Below are 12454 nucleotides of genomic sequence, written 5' to 3'. Positions count from 1 at the left end.
AACAAAAGACTAAATTGAAATATGCAATAACCTTTTACTTGGAAATAGCTCGTGACCAAATAATTATTGGAAAAATTAAACGTTAAAAAACAGTTCAATTTACAATATTCTTTTAAAAATGTTATTAAAATAAAGTGTATAAAATGATATGTGATGATATTACTTATTGAGAGGACCTTCTTTTAAGAACTTCGATCCCTCTCCTGTTGGCTTCTCTCTCTAACTTTTTTTTTTTCAATTTTCTTGTCAGAATTCTTCATTCTCTCTGTTCCTTCCTTTTGAGTTTTTGTTTTTAGCCATAAAGACAACAAACACAGGAGTACGTTTAGTTTAGTTAGCCATGTAAATGGTTTTTATTTATTTATCAATATATAGGAATAAATCAAATTAAGAAACAACTCATCCATATTCTTAATAATAGTAAGAAATAATAATAAAAGAAAACAATTTTTAAAATATTAAAATAAAAAGAATTAGATACATTTTTATTCTCTCTATAAAATTAGTGAATTCTGGTTTTGACATCTACAAAACAGTTATTTTTCATTCTTAAAAGTTTGAAACCATTATTTAGTTCCTATATAATATATGATATTTGATTTTAGTCTCTGTAAAATATTTCTTTACTAGCTTTTTCTCTTTAAAATTTCCAGACAAATAATACCATTTACTTTATGAATCGTAAGATTTTTTTAGGATATAATTTGAATCACTCAACTTTTATTTTTAATATAAAAGCATTTAATTAACATCATATAATACAATAATCAAAAGTGACAATTTTTAATTTTAGAGGAACTAAATACAACTTCGTATCTTATAACTAAAATCAAAACTTAAATAATCATAAAAAATTTAGCCACCCTTGGAATTTTCAGTTCTTTTTGTCTCATCATTTATCCTCCAACAAGCCTTGTGACATGCAATGAACATAGCTCTGCAAAGCTGACTCCAAATGAGTGCATTCAGAGACATGCTCAGGTTATTAGAACTTCTTATATTCAGAACTCCGATCACAAGTTACAACGCTTGTGAAAAAAAGAAGAAGAAACATATTCATCAATCGAAAGAACTCATAAAATTTTTGTAGAGTATGAATTTGTTGCACAGGAACAGGGTTATAGGAAAAGTTGGCACTTATGAGAAGAAGTTGTTAGGAACTTAGTTCCCTAATATTCACGCCAGTAACATATTCAAACAGATTCCCTCTTCTTTATTCTCTTTGTTGCAGAAGATATATGTGCAATGATATGATATCTCGATTTTGGATTTCAGAAACAGAAGCAAAGTGTAGCAAAAAGCAGAATACCACCTAAAAAGCAACGTTGATTGGAAGACTAATAAGCAGTTAGCTATCCTCACTGTCTCTGTTACCTCCTTTTTCAGCACACAACTGTTTCACTCTTTGTCTCCCTCTCAACACCTTACTGCTCCACCACCACTTTCTCTTTTGACCAAACCCTTTATTGTTTTCTTTTCCCTCCTTCTTCCTCCCTCACAATCTTTATCTTTCTTCCTTCTTTCTTCAATCCATTACCTTAATAACCTCATAAACCTCGTTAGCCTCTTCAAATATAAAACATTCTTTTACTTTTAACGGCTCTAATAAGAGAAGTCCGACCTTATTTGATAAATAAGTTTTCTGGTAAATGGTAATCAGGAGTATTAGGATGAGATTAGGTCCAGAGTAACTAATCTCAAGTTTATACCAAAAATTATAAATACAGGTCAAAGGTAAAAGGTAGATGATCGAATTTACTGTACATTTAATATCATTACTCTGAACTTTCGTACAAACAATTCACTGACTTAAACATCGAATTATCTTTGACAAATACCCCTCCGATCGGTAGAGTGAAGATGTAAACTAGAAGGAATTACTACCATAAGACATCTAAAAAAAATTATGCAGCTGTTTGAAGTGACTCAACCTCGTAATCGAAACATTTTCAATTCTTTCAAACGACGTATACACGTTTAGAACCAATCATCCCATAATTAACACCTTTTTCCTTTAACTTTAAACCTTAGAAGTAAAGTGTTCTCTTTCTCTTAGTTTTTCTCTTTGCCACCAAATAACTTACTCAACAAACGAAATCTTTTACTATACAGAATTCTTAGGTAAACAGCATGTAACAAACACAATTCTTGTACCAAACGCAAACTGTGTGATCTTAAGATAAATATAACACGGGATTAATTTGATTCTAGTTTGTCAACTTTTCACTTTTACTAGCTTTGGTTTTCCTTGAATTGATTGATCTATATATACTCACATCCACATGTGTCTACTCTCACAACATTCCACTCAGCTTCTCTTCCTTTTTCATTCCGTTTCTCTCTTTCCCTTCACTTCTAGCACACAAACTAGGAAGTTTTAACTCAACAATCTTTTGTGCAAATATTATTCTCCTGAAGCTGTTCAAATGTCTAGAAAGAGCAAAAGGGTGTGCTTTAGTCCTGATGTCAACGACAGACCAACCATCTTTCTCAAACACGGGCACTGTGGAGAAGACAGCAACGACGGTGGTAGAGTTTCAAGAAACAGGATGAGGATCGCAAGAACATGTACATTCAGATTGCATATGGACACAAACTCTTCTCCTATCAGGTTGCTACTGAGGCTAGGAGAAAAGGTGGCAAGTGCTATAAGAAACGTTTCTGTGAGAAGGAGATCCTCCAGGAAGGTTTCTTCATCCACTTTGGTGAGGTCACGTTCATTATCAGACCTCACTGATTCACATCGAGCTGAAACTGTAGAAGACTGCATTGAGTTCTTGCATTCCTCTTCGTCTAGGGAGAGACCAAGTTGAGTCGAGTCTCAAATCTCAACGAAAATTCTGAGTTCTATAAGGCTTCTACTTGCATGAGAGTTCAGATTTGTGTATTAACTGCAAAAGGGTATGCTTTAAAGTTTGTGTAAGGAAAGAGAGGTTAATACTTCTGTGCGCCATGTTTTGAGTGAGTAGAGTGTAGAGGTTCTGATATTGACATTAGCACAAATCATAGTTTGAATTGCAGATTGTAGCGTTGCATTCATAACAATACATTGTTGTTGGACCTTCAAATTCCCCATGTTTATTCTTCGCATAATTGATTGATCATTAAACTGTAAATCTTCGTTTATTTTTCGCTAAAAAATGATAAAAGAGACAAATCCATCACATTTCTTCGTAACATACTGAATGAACTTTCGTGTTTGCAAGGCTAAACTTTTATCACAACCCTCGCAGATCATGGCACAATGAAATTCTTCGCCTAACAAAGTGTGATTCAGCAAAATTGGCCGTGTTTTCTTTTGTCGTTGATAAAAAAAACAGGGACAAATATCAAAACAAAGTCCAATGAATCAAAAAAATTTCTTATCTTAATATATATATATATATATATATATATATATATATATATATATATATATATATATATATATATATATATATATATACACACACGTATATATGATTATTCTAAGTATACTTATCAGAAGCATATACAAACACATATTTTGCCCTTTTAACTTTTACAAAGAAGATGTAGAATAATGTTTTTCAAATAAAGGATGTTACTTTAATATTTTTGATCAATTAATATATACATGTAAGGATAGAAAAACTGAAAAATAATTTTATATATACAATTTCACAAAAAGATTAGCAGAGTTGAGTGAAATTTATTCTATTAGTTCTTTTCGAAAGATATGAAGCCATATATGTTTCAAGGTGTGAAGATTTTTCGCTAAATCTTAAGCTCCTCTATGTGAGTTTTCAGTTTCATCTTGCTCCATCAAGAAGGCTAGACATGCATTTAATAGATAGTTGATTTCTCTAAACTATATATTAATTAAGGTTTGATTTCTAGCAATATATAAAAATGTACCTACTTTGTAATCTCTCTACTCTAGAAGGCATTAATCATAGAGTATATCAATTGGTTGATACACACTTAATGCATTAACAGATCTTCTCCATTTTTTGGAGTGAGTTTAAGTAACAAAAGTAAGGTATATAAGCTGAACATAGCAGGACCAAGATAACTCTAGACAAGATAATCTATGACAATGTTGGTGAGAAACATTAATTAGGTGACATGATGTTTTGTATTGGGAAGATTGCATGAGATGAAGGTATGATCCACAGAAGTTGCTGAACATTGTTGTTATGAGATGTACATCATTACCCCACATGGCTGACAGAAGAGCATTCTCGTGTATCTATGCCTCTTCTATTCTGTCCAACATTTGGAAAGCCAATGTCAACCACATCCAGCAAATCAGCAAATATCCCTATTGATATCAACTTTACAACAACCCTTTGACCACAAAATCAGAAATGCCACCCAAATTCCCTGTTCCCAAAAAAGAATCCAACAATATGCAGTACAAGTCACACTGCTGCACTTAGCAGACCTTAAATATCAACTATGATGTAATTTCCCACTAAGTCATGGGTGCGTTACACCCAAACAACACAAACCATATATGACAACACTTTTGGGAAAATGTATAAATGCAAATATAGTAATATACACACTCTAAATAATCACCACCAACTTTCTCTAACTGCACTTTCTTTCTTTCACTTTGAGAGGGGTTTTTAATTATACTTTTATTCTCTCCATAACTAATTCAGTGTATAGGAAACTTTCGTCTTTTTATATTTTAATTATCTCATTTGGTCTATACATTTACAAGATTATAATTCTTAAATTTTAATTTGCATATTAAGAAAACGAACAATTTTACTTCTGATGTTATATATCTATAGCTTTTAATAGACTAATTTATTTTGAATTTACGAAGTTGGTGGGTAATCAGATAGTTAAAAATTTAATGTTAATAGAGAACTAAATTGTTCATTTTTTTTAAATATGAATATTTAAAACAAGTAATTAAAACTGCCAACATTAAAGCTGCTTGCGTATCATAATTAAGCAATTTAAACTATAAAAGCTAAAATTCTCCTTGTGTTAACTTATTAGGGCTATGCATTTAAGTAGATGAGAAAGTTATAATTTGAAATACCCTTTTCAAAAAAAAGAAAGCAAGTAAAAGAAAATATAGGAGGAAAGAAAAATTGGTCAAAACATAATTAGTAAAAAATTGGTTTTTTCCCAGGTGTGATGCAGTGGTGCAAAGCCCCATGAAAAAGGGCACAAAAGAATTGACCCAACAATTGTTTCCTTGTGACAATTTTAGCTTTCCTTTCCTTTTATTTCTTCTGCCTTGTTTTTGTTGAAAGAATTTCAGTAAAGCAACAGTAACATCGTGGTCATCATCCAGTGTAACAGTAGTAAAATTGGACGGTTATAGTAAAAGGAGATATATACTTAGAAATCTGTAGCAAAGAAACCTGGCTACCTAGGCGCATGCAATGCAATGATGGTGCAGTAAATAATAAAAGAAAAGTTGAGTGTTAGTGTTCACACGTTTGGTAATAATTATCATCCACTAATGATATTGGTAACAAGAAAACAAAAAATTCAGATGCCATTATGAACAAACAGTGCAGGCCATGATTAAGAATCCAATGAGACATTTTCTGGTTATTGGGTTTCTCCAGGAAGCTTTTTTCAATTACATCATGTGTGTGTATATTCTCGAGTGAAACATTATTCGAGTTTATGCAATGTGTAGAATTTTCAGAAACGAAAGTTTACACCAATTTGTCACGAGAATAAATAAATTCTTTAACTTTTTATATTAAAACAATTTATTAAATAAAATATCATAAGTTTACATGACAGATAGAAAAAAAATATACTATTATAATTAATCAAAACAATAACTATATTAATAAAAACATATAAAACAATATATATATATATATATATATATATATATATATATATTAGTTGATTATATCTTGTTTCACCAGTTGTAGGTTATTACTTAAAATATTCTCTAATCACACCAAATGATGATAGTTGATAAAGATTTCAACTAAATATACAAAAAAACATAAAACCAAACAAACATGGTAAGTAAGTGTGCAAATAAATCAACATATCATAATTTAAATTAACAATTTTATAGAATTAAATAAACATAAAATCTTTATACTCAATTATCTAGATACGATGTTCACATAAACGTCATTGAAGGTGTACACCCATGGTAGTATTTATATCCTGCAGAGTTATAAACAAGAGTAACTTGACCTACTATCCATGAGGTTAATCTTTCACTTCTAAAACTGAAAAGGATTTGAGTAAAGACCTCTTTCCATTTTCTCTACCACCCCATTTATCTTTACATGAGTTGAATGGTGGGTAGAATATCAGGATACCTACTTACTAAATCTCACTGTTAAGCATCCACTACAACTTACTTGAATATAGAATCTCTTCTCACAACCTATAACTTTCATTCTTATCATCACATACACATATATATCATCCCATGAACATCAATAATTTCCTAACATATGTATACTTATAACCATTTTAAACAAAGCTTCATTCATAACATATCCAAGAAAATAAAAGAAACAAGTACTAAGTATTTAAAACTCCATTTCTTCTAAGATAATCAATTATCTCATTGATAATCGATTATTCCAAAAAACTTTCAAATAAAAACCGTGAGCCTATCATCTATCACTAAAAACCGTGAGCCTATCACCACACCACCATCATTTGCACATCATATCACCCCTTTCCCACCCATTTTCGCAACCATATCCATCACAGGGATCATCTCCTTGCTTTCTCTTAAGCTTTGGCCCAACATAGCTTAAGGAGGTTGCCATCACTTGGTGTGGGCAAGAGCGAGAACTTTCAATGTAGGTGTGATTGAGTGTTGCTTTTGTTGCTAAGTGAAGCTTGTCATCCTTTGAGAAGAATTCGGAGGAGGTGTTCATCCCTTGTGGTGTTCAGGGGATGTGAGTATCATCTCTCATGGTTTCAAGAAAGGTGTTTTCTAAACCTTAAACTTGTTTTTTTGTGTGATTGTAAAGTTTATTAGTTTTGTGATAATGGAACGTTGATCTCTTTGAAGAATTAGCAACTAGACGTAGGATTATTGTAATCTCTTTGAAGGATTAGCAATTAGACGTAGGATTATTGTGATAGAGGAACATCGATCTCTTTGAAACAATATAAATTATTTGTGTAATTTCTCTCTTCCCTTACTCTATTTTATTTGTTTAATTTATCTAATAAGTAAGATTAATTTGAGAGAAAAATTTAAAAGACACACGTTTGTGAAAAAAAACCAATTTACCCCTCTTGATTTATTGTTAACACTCTAACATTATGTTGCACAGCTATGACAATCAAGTTTCTCTATCTTGGTATATCCATCCATATAATAGATTGGATTTTTCTATTTATCAATGTTATCATTTGACTTGTATTTGACCTTATAAACTCACTTAGATGTTTACCTTAGAGTAAATATGATGTTTACCGTAGGGTAGATATACTTCCAAAATAAAGTTTGATTTAACTTAAAAGAATTTACGTCTCCTTGAATTTTAATTCAACACCATTGGAATTTTACAACATTAGAGTAATTGTGTTCACAAATATAAAAAAGTATTCAAACAAAAAGAAGAATTAGGAGTGCAACCAATGTTAAGGATAATAAATAAACTCATTTCCATCAATAGGGCTGCAAGAAAAAGTATGGGTAGACTGAGTATTTTGACCTAATGGCCCGCTTAGGTCTGCCTCACGTGGGCCAATGATTGGCAGGAGAGACTGTCTTGCAAAGCCCACATTGTATAGAATTGTTCCAAAATGTGTTTATAGCTTTTATGTGTATAGTCATATGAGTATTGTATAGATTTATCATTAATTAAGTTTGTTTTCGGGAGGGTCTTTCACTAGTTTTTAGTTCCGTTGGGCAACTTTAATTACTTAGAATTTAGTTCCGTTATTATTTTAAGGTTTAATGTTTCCATAGGTCCTTATTTTCGTTCCAAATTTGAAATAGGTCCCTGTTATGTTATATTTGAAGTCTTAATTAGATCCTTATTTTTGTTAATTTGATGCAAATAAATCCTTTCCGTCAATTTCAGAAAACGGCGTTGACGTGGCGTGTGAATTAAGATTTTTTAAGGTTTAATGTCTCAATAGGTCCCTAACGCACTCCACGCCACGTCACACACTCCTTAACGTCGTTTTCTGAAATTGACGGAAAGGATTTATTTGCATCAAATATAACAGGACCTATTTCAAATTTGGGACGAAAATAATGACCTATTGAGACATTAAACCTTATTTTAATTATACACATTTGCTATGAAATTTTTTAATAGGCTTGTACTTAAAAGTTAAAAATTATAAAATTATGAATATTATTTATTTTAAGAAATAGACTTATAAAATTTATTATTTTTTCTAATTTAATTAAATAAAGATTAGGTTATTAAAATTTTGCACCTAGTATTTTACAATGTATAACTAAGGAAGAAAATTTTAAAAAATTAATTACTTATCCGGGACAAGTTAGACCGACCCACTTTTTACAAATTAAATGTGAAACACGCCAAAACGTTACCTACCAACTCATGTTGTCATTCCTCGTTTCTTTTCGATTTAAGTACTTTTGCATTAATTTCTTATAATTATACCAACTAAGCCCTAAACCCTATAGAAAGAAAATTCTTAAAAAATATTTAAGAACTATTATTATAGAAAAGAAATAAAAAGCTAAATAAATTATTAATCATCTTTATCTCTAGAACTTCAAACTTCATACTTCAATTTCTCGTAATGACCAAAAATCAACTGTGAAAAGATTTTTCCTTTGAATATCCTTCACATACATGCCTTTTCCTTTATATTAGTTGTTTTTTCTTTTATTAATTGAGCGATAGTATTATTTCCGGTATTATGATGGAGACGCTTAGTTGTGTGCAACGAGAAATGTTTTACAATGCGGTATAACACTTGAGATGATCAAAAGTATACTAGTGTGTGTGTATATATATACATATATATTTCGTAAAGAACTACTAGATTTTGTAAAGACATCATCATTCTTTTATCTGATATCCAGATATATATTTTTCCACAAACCTGTTAGGACTGGTGTCAATAAAAGTCATTCCAGTTTGTTAAAAAGTAAAATGATTTTGTTTTGTCTTTTCAAGAATAATGAATACATAGACTAAGCATATCATTATATGAATCAATACGATCAATCACAGAGCCACATATTCTATTCTAGGTTCACATAAATTGGGACTATCAGTGATGTCCAATTCAAACCCAGATTTACAGACTAAAATTTCTTTGCACACTGTCTTTAATTGTGGTAAACCTCGTAAGACCAAAACGGTCAACTTAGGGAGTGTAATTTTGATACTATCATCATCATCATCATAAGTGACTGCAAATATCTGTTCCATTGAATTGCAAAATGATACATCCATAGACTCCGGGTTTTGAAGTTGTGGCACTAAGCTTAATGTCAGCAACGTCTTTATTCCATGGCATTTGCTGATATAAAGGTCTTTGAGATGAGTGAACATGCTTCCCGGAGGCGATGCTTGTACTAAATTAGCAATATCTTCCTTGCAAATGGCAGTTAAACTTTCCAAATGAGAAAGCCTCAAAGATTGAAGGCTTTGGATATTAGAACATAAGGAACAAGATAAGCATAACAAATTCTTCAGTTTTGTGCAAAGGTGAATGTCAATTTCTTTCAAAGGAGAAGGACCATTTGATGACAAAGGACATAAACATACCCATTGACCATTGTCTCGTACAAATAAATTTGCAAAGTCTCTGGGGAGGATATAGGACAATTTTTCATCACAATTTTTTATGCACATAGTTCGAAACTTAAATTTGGAAAGAGGCTCTCGGTACCAAAAGGGTTCCCAGTGCCCTTTGTGATTCCGATCCTCATAATGGATAAAATAAGTTTGAGGTCCACAAGAACTAGCAAGGGTTTTTTGTGCATAACGGTTGAGGTTATTCTGATCAATAAATGTTCCTGCAAAACATTCAAGCATAGTCATTCCTTTTATATCTTCTATTTTTACACCTGAGCAACCACAGAGGTCCAGATACTGAATATTGATCAATTTGGAAAGAAAACTTTCTGGTACCAACTCCAAATTAACATGGTTGGACAGGTCTAACCATTTCAAGTTTATCAACTTTTCCGAGCCTTCTGGTGGTACTTCGATGGAACAACCTGAAATTTCCCATCTTAGCAATGATTGTAGTTCTCCCAGTGGAGGTATATATTTCAACTTTGAACATTCATTGAGCATGAGAGACCTCAAATTAGACAATGAATGAGGCAAATGTGTTAAGTTACGATTTTTTGATAAATTAAGTGTTGTTAGAGCATTCATGTGTTCAAAAAATCATTCTGGAATATTTCTAATGGAATTGTCAAATAAAAGCAAAGTGGACAAACATAGACAATATTAGGAGATGTATCCTCTGAAATTTCTTTTATCTTGTTTTCAGTCAAAGAAACTACTTCCAAATCAATTGTCCATTCCTGTATGTGTGATATTTTTTCCATATTTTCATTACATTTTACCATCATGTTATTGCCATTCTCCTTGAAGATATTCCAGGCCATTTTCCTCATCAGATCTTACATTCTTAGACCTGAAACATGCTCTAACAATAAAGAATGGTCAATGAGTTCATCTATTATGACATTTCCCTCCTCAAATATTTCCTCCAAACTCATACTTCCATTTAACAGTCCCCAATCCCAATCGACAAGCTTCAGAATGAAATCTTTTCTTTCTAAAACATTAGGTAACAGTGCTATATAAAAAAACATTTTTTTACATCTTTTCAGTTAAGTTATCATAGCTACTTCTGAATATAGTTAGGACTTCTTCATGCATCTCTACTCCCATTTCCAATTTGTCAAGTTTATTCAGGACATATTTCCACCAATGTAGGTTAGTTTTTTCTTTCATGATTCGAGCCATCACATTGATTCCAAGTGGTAAACCACCACATTTTCTTACAACAGATCTTGCAATGTCATGCACATGAGGGGAAAGTGTTGAAGGTGTCCCACCGTGTCCAAGTTTTAGCAAAAATAACTTCCAATCATCATCAAGATCTTCATTATCAAGATCAACATCATTAACCTCATCATCATCAAAACCGAAATAAAACTCTACCTCATAATAAATATCATCATCATTATCATAATAACAATGTAAAGGTGTCACTCCTATCATATTAATTGGCAGGCAATCCATTTGTTGGCAAACATGTCTTAAACGACTTGTCATGATCAATTTAATACCATTTACTCTAAGAGGAATTCTCACCTTTTCTAGATCAATATATTTTCAAACATCATCCAAAATAAGTACTATGTTTTCTCTTTTTTCTAATTCTGACGCCAAAATTGTTGGTCGATTCCTTTCATCATTTCCATAAAGCTTTACGTTTATTTTTTCTACAATTTGCTGCTGCAATTTGAAAATGGTGAAATCGTAAGACACAGTAACCCATAAGACATCCTTGAAAGCTTTTTTCCTGTTTATCTCACTTTGCATATAAGTTGCTAGAAATGTTTTTCCCATTCCCCCCATTCCATATATTCCAATGATGAAAACTTGATCATCTCGAAGAAGCTTCCATATAGTCTTAACATTTTCCTCAAATTTCCTACCAACAAATTCATTTGACAAAACCATAGGTTTTTGTTCCCTATGTTCTTGCATTTCTTGAGACAATTGTAGTATTTCAGCTAAATACATTTGTCCTTCTGATGCATAGAAGTTAGTGCACCCAAATTGATTCAGTGAGTTTTTTGTATCGATAACTTTTTGTTTCATGTGTTGTGGTTTGTCCAACCAATCATCAACATCTCTCTTGCACTTCTTACCATGTAACTTCAACCACTGTAATTGTCGCTGAATGTCCTCTCTTTCACTTGTTAGATCGGATATAAACTCTCCTAAGCTACTTTGCAATGTAGTCAAAACACCATCGCCATACTCTACTTCAAAATCTGTTTCATTGTTTTGGTAAAGTTTAGTTCATTTAAGAGTTTTGATGTATTTAAATAGAGGAAAACAAATTTACAAATAAATCTTTAAAGTACAAACTGTCATCAAACAATTTTTTAAATTAGTGGAAACATGTGTAAATGTGTTTTTTTTATGACGAAAAAAGATATTGAAATTATTATTATAATTATAAAACTAAATATATATTTTTATAATTTTATTGCATATAGTTTTTATTTAATTTATAAGTATTTTTTTGTTATTTTTGAATATAGTGAAAAACTATGAATGAGATTAATCTTCCTTGTATTGAATATACCAATAAGGTCTTTTTGTTTCGATTTATAATTGAGGTAAATTTTTTTCTCTTTTTTACCTCGTCTTAATATGCCTTGGTTGTAGAATCGTTATTGATTGTCAAAAACAACTCGTATCTCTTCCTTACACTAGTGATATAGTTTATAATTGTCTTAATTACTTATTTCTATCCTTGTTATAACTTTTTA

The 12454-nt window shown here is 31.2% G+C and overlaps 1 protein-coding gene across 1 annotated transcript; it reads right to left on the bottom strand.

Moving 5' to 3' along the window:
• Positions 1-9146: 9146 nt before the first annotated feature.
• Positions 9147-10310, bottom strand: LOC108327338 (probable disease resistance protein At4g27220). The gene has a single exon (XM_017561054.1). The coding sequence runs from the start codon at positions 10308-10310 to the stop codon at positions 9147-9149; it is 1164 nt and encodes a 387-aa protein (XP_017416543.1).
• Positions 10311-12454: the final 2144 nt, after the last annotated feature.

Source organism: Vigna angularis, chromosome 2 (genome assembly GCF_016808095.1).
Source record: "Vigna angularis cultivar LongXiaoDou No.4 chromosome 2, ASM1680809v1, whole genome shotgun sequence".
In the NCBI taxonomy this organism is placed as follows: Eukaryota; Viridiplantae; Streptophyta; class Magnoliopsida; order Fabales; family Fabaceae; genus Vigna; species Vigna angularis.
Note: the sequence above shows the minus strand (reverse complement) of the source record. Positions and strands in the feature narration are given on the sequence as shown.

Excerpts from the sequence above, each read along its gene's own strand:
- LOC108327338 (XM_017561054.1), bottom strand. The coding sequence starts at position 10,310 with ATGAATGCTCTAACAACACTTAATTTATCAAAAAATCGTAACTTAACA.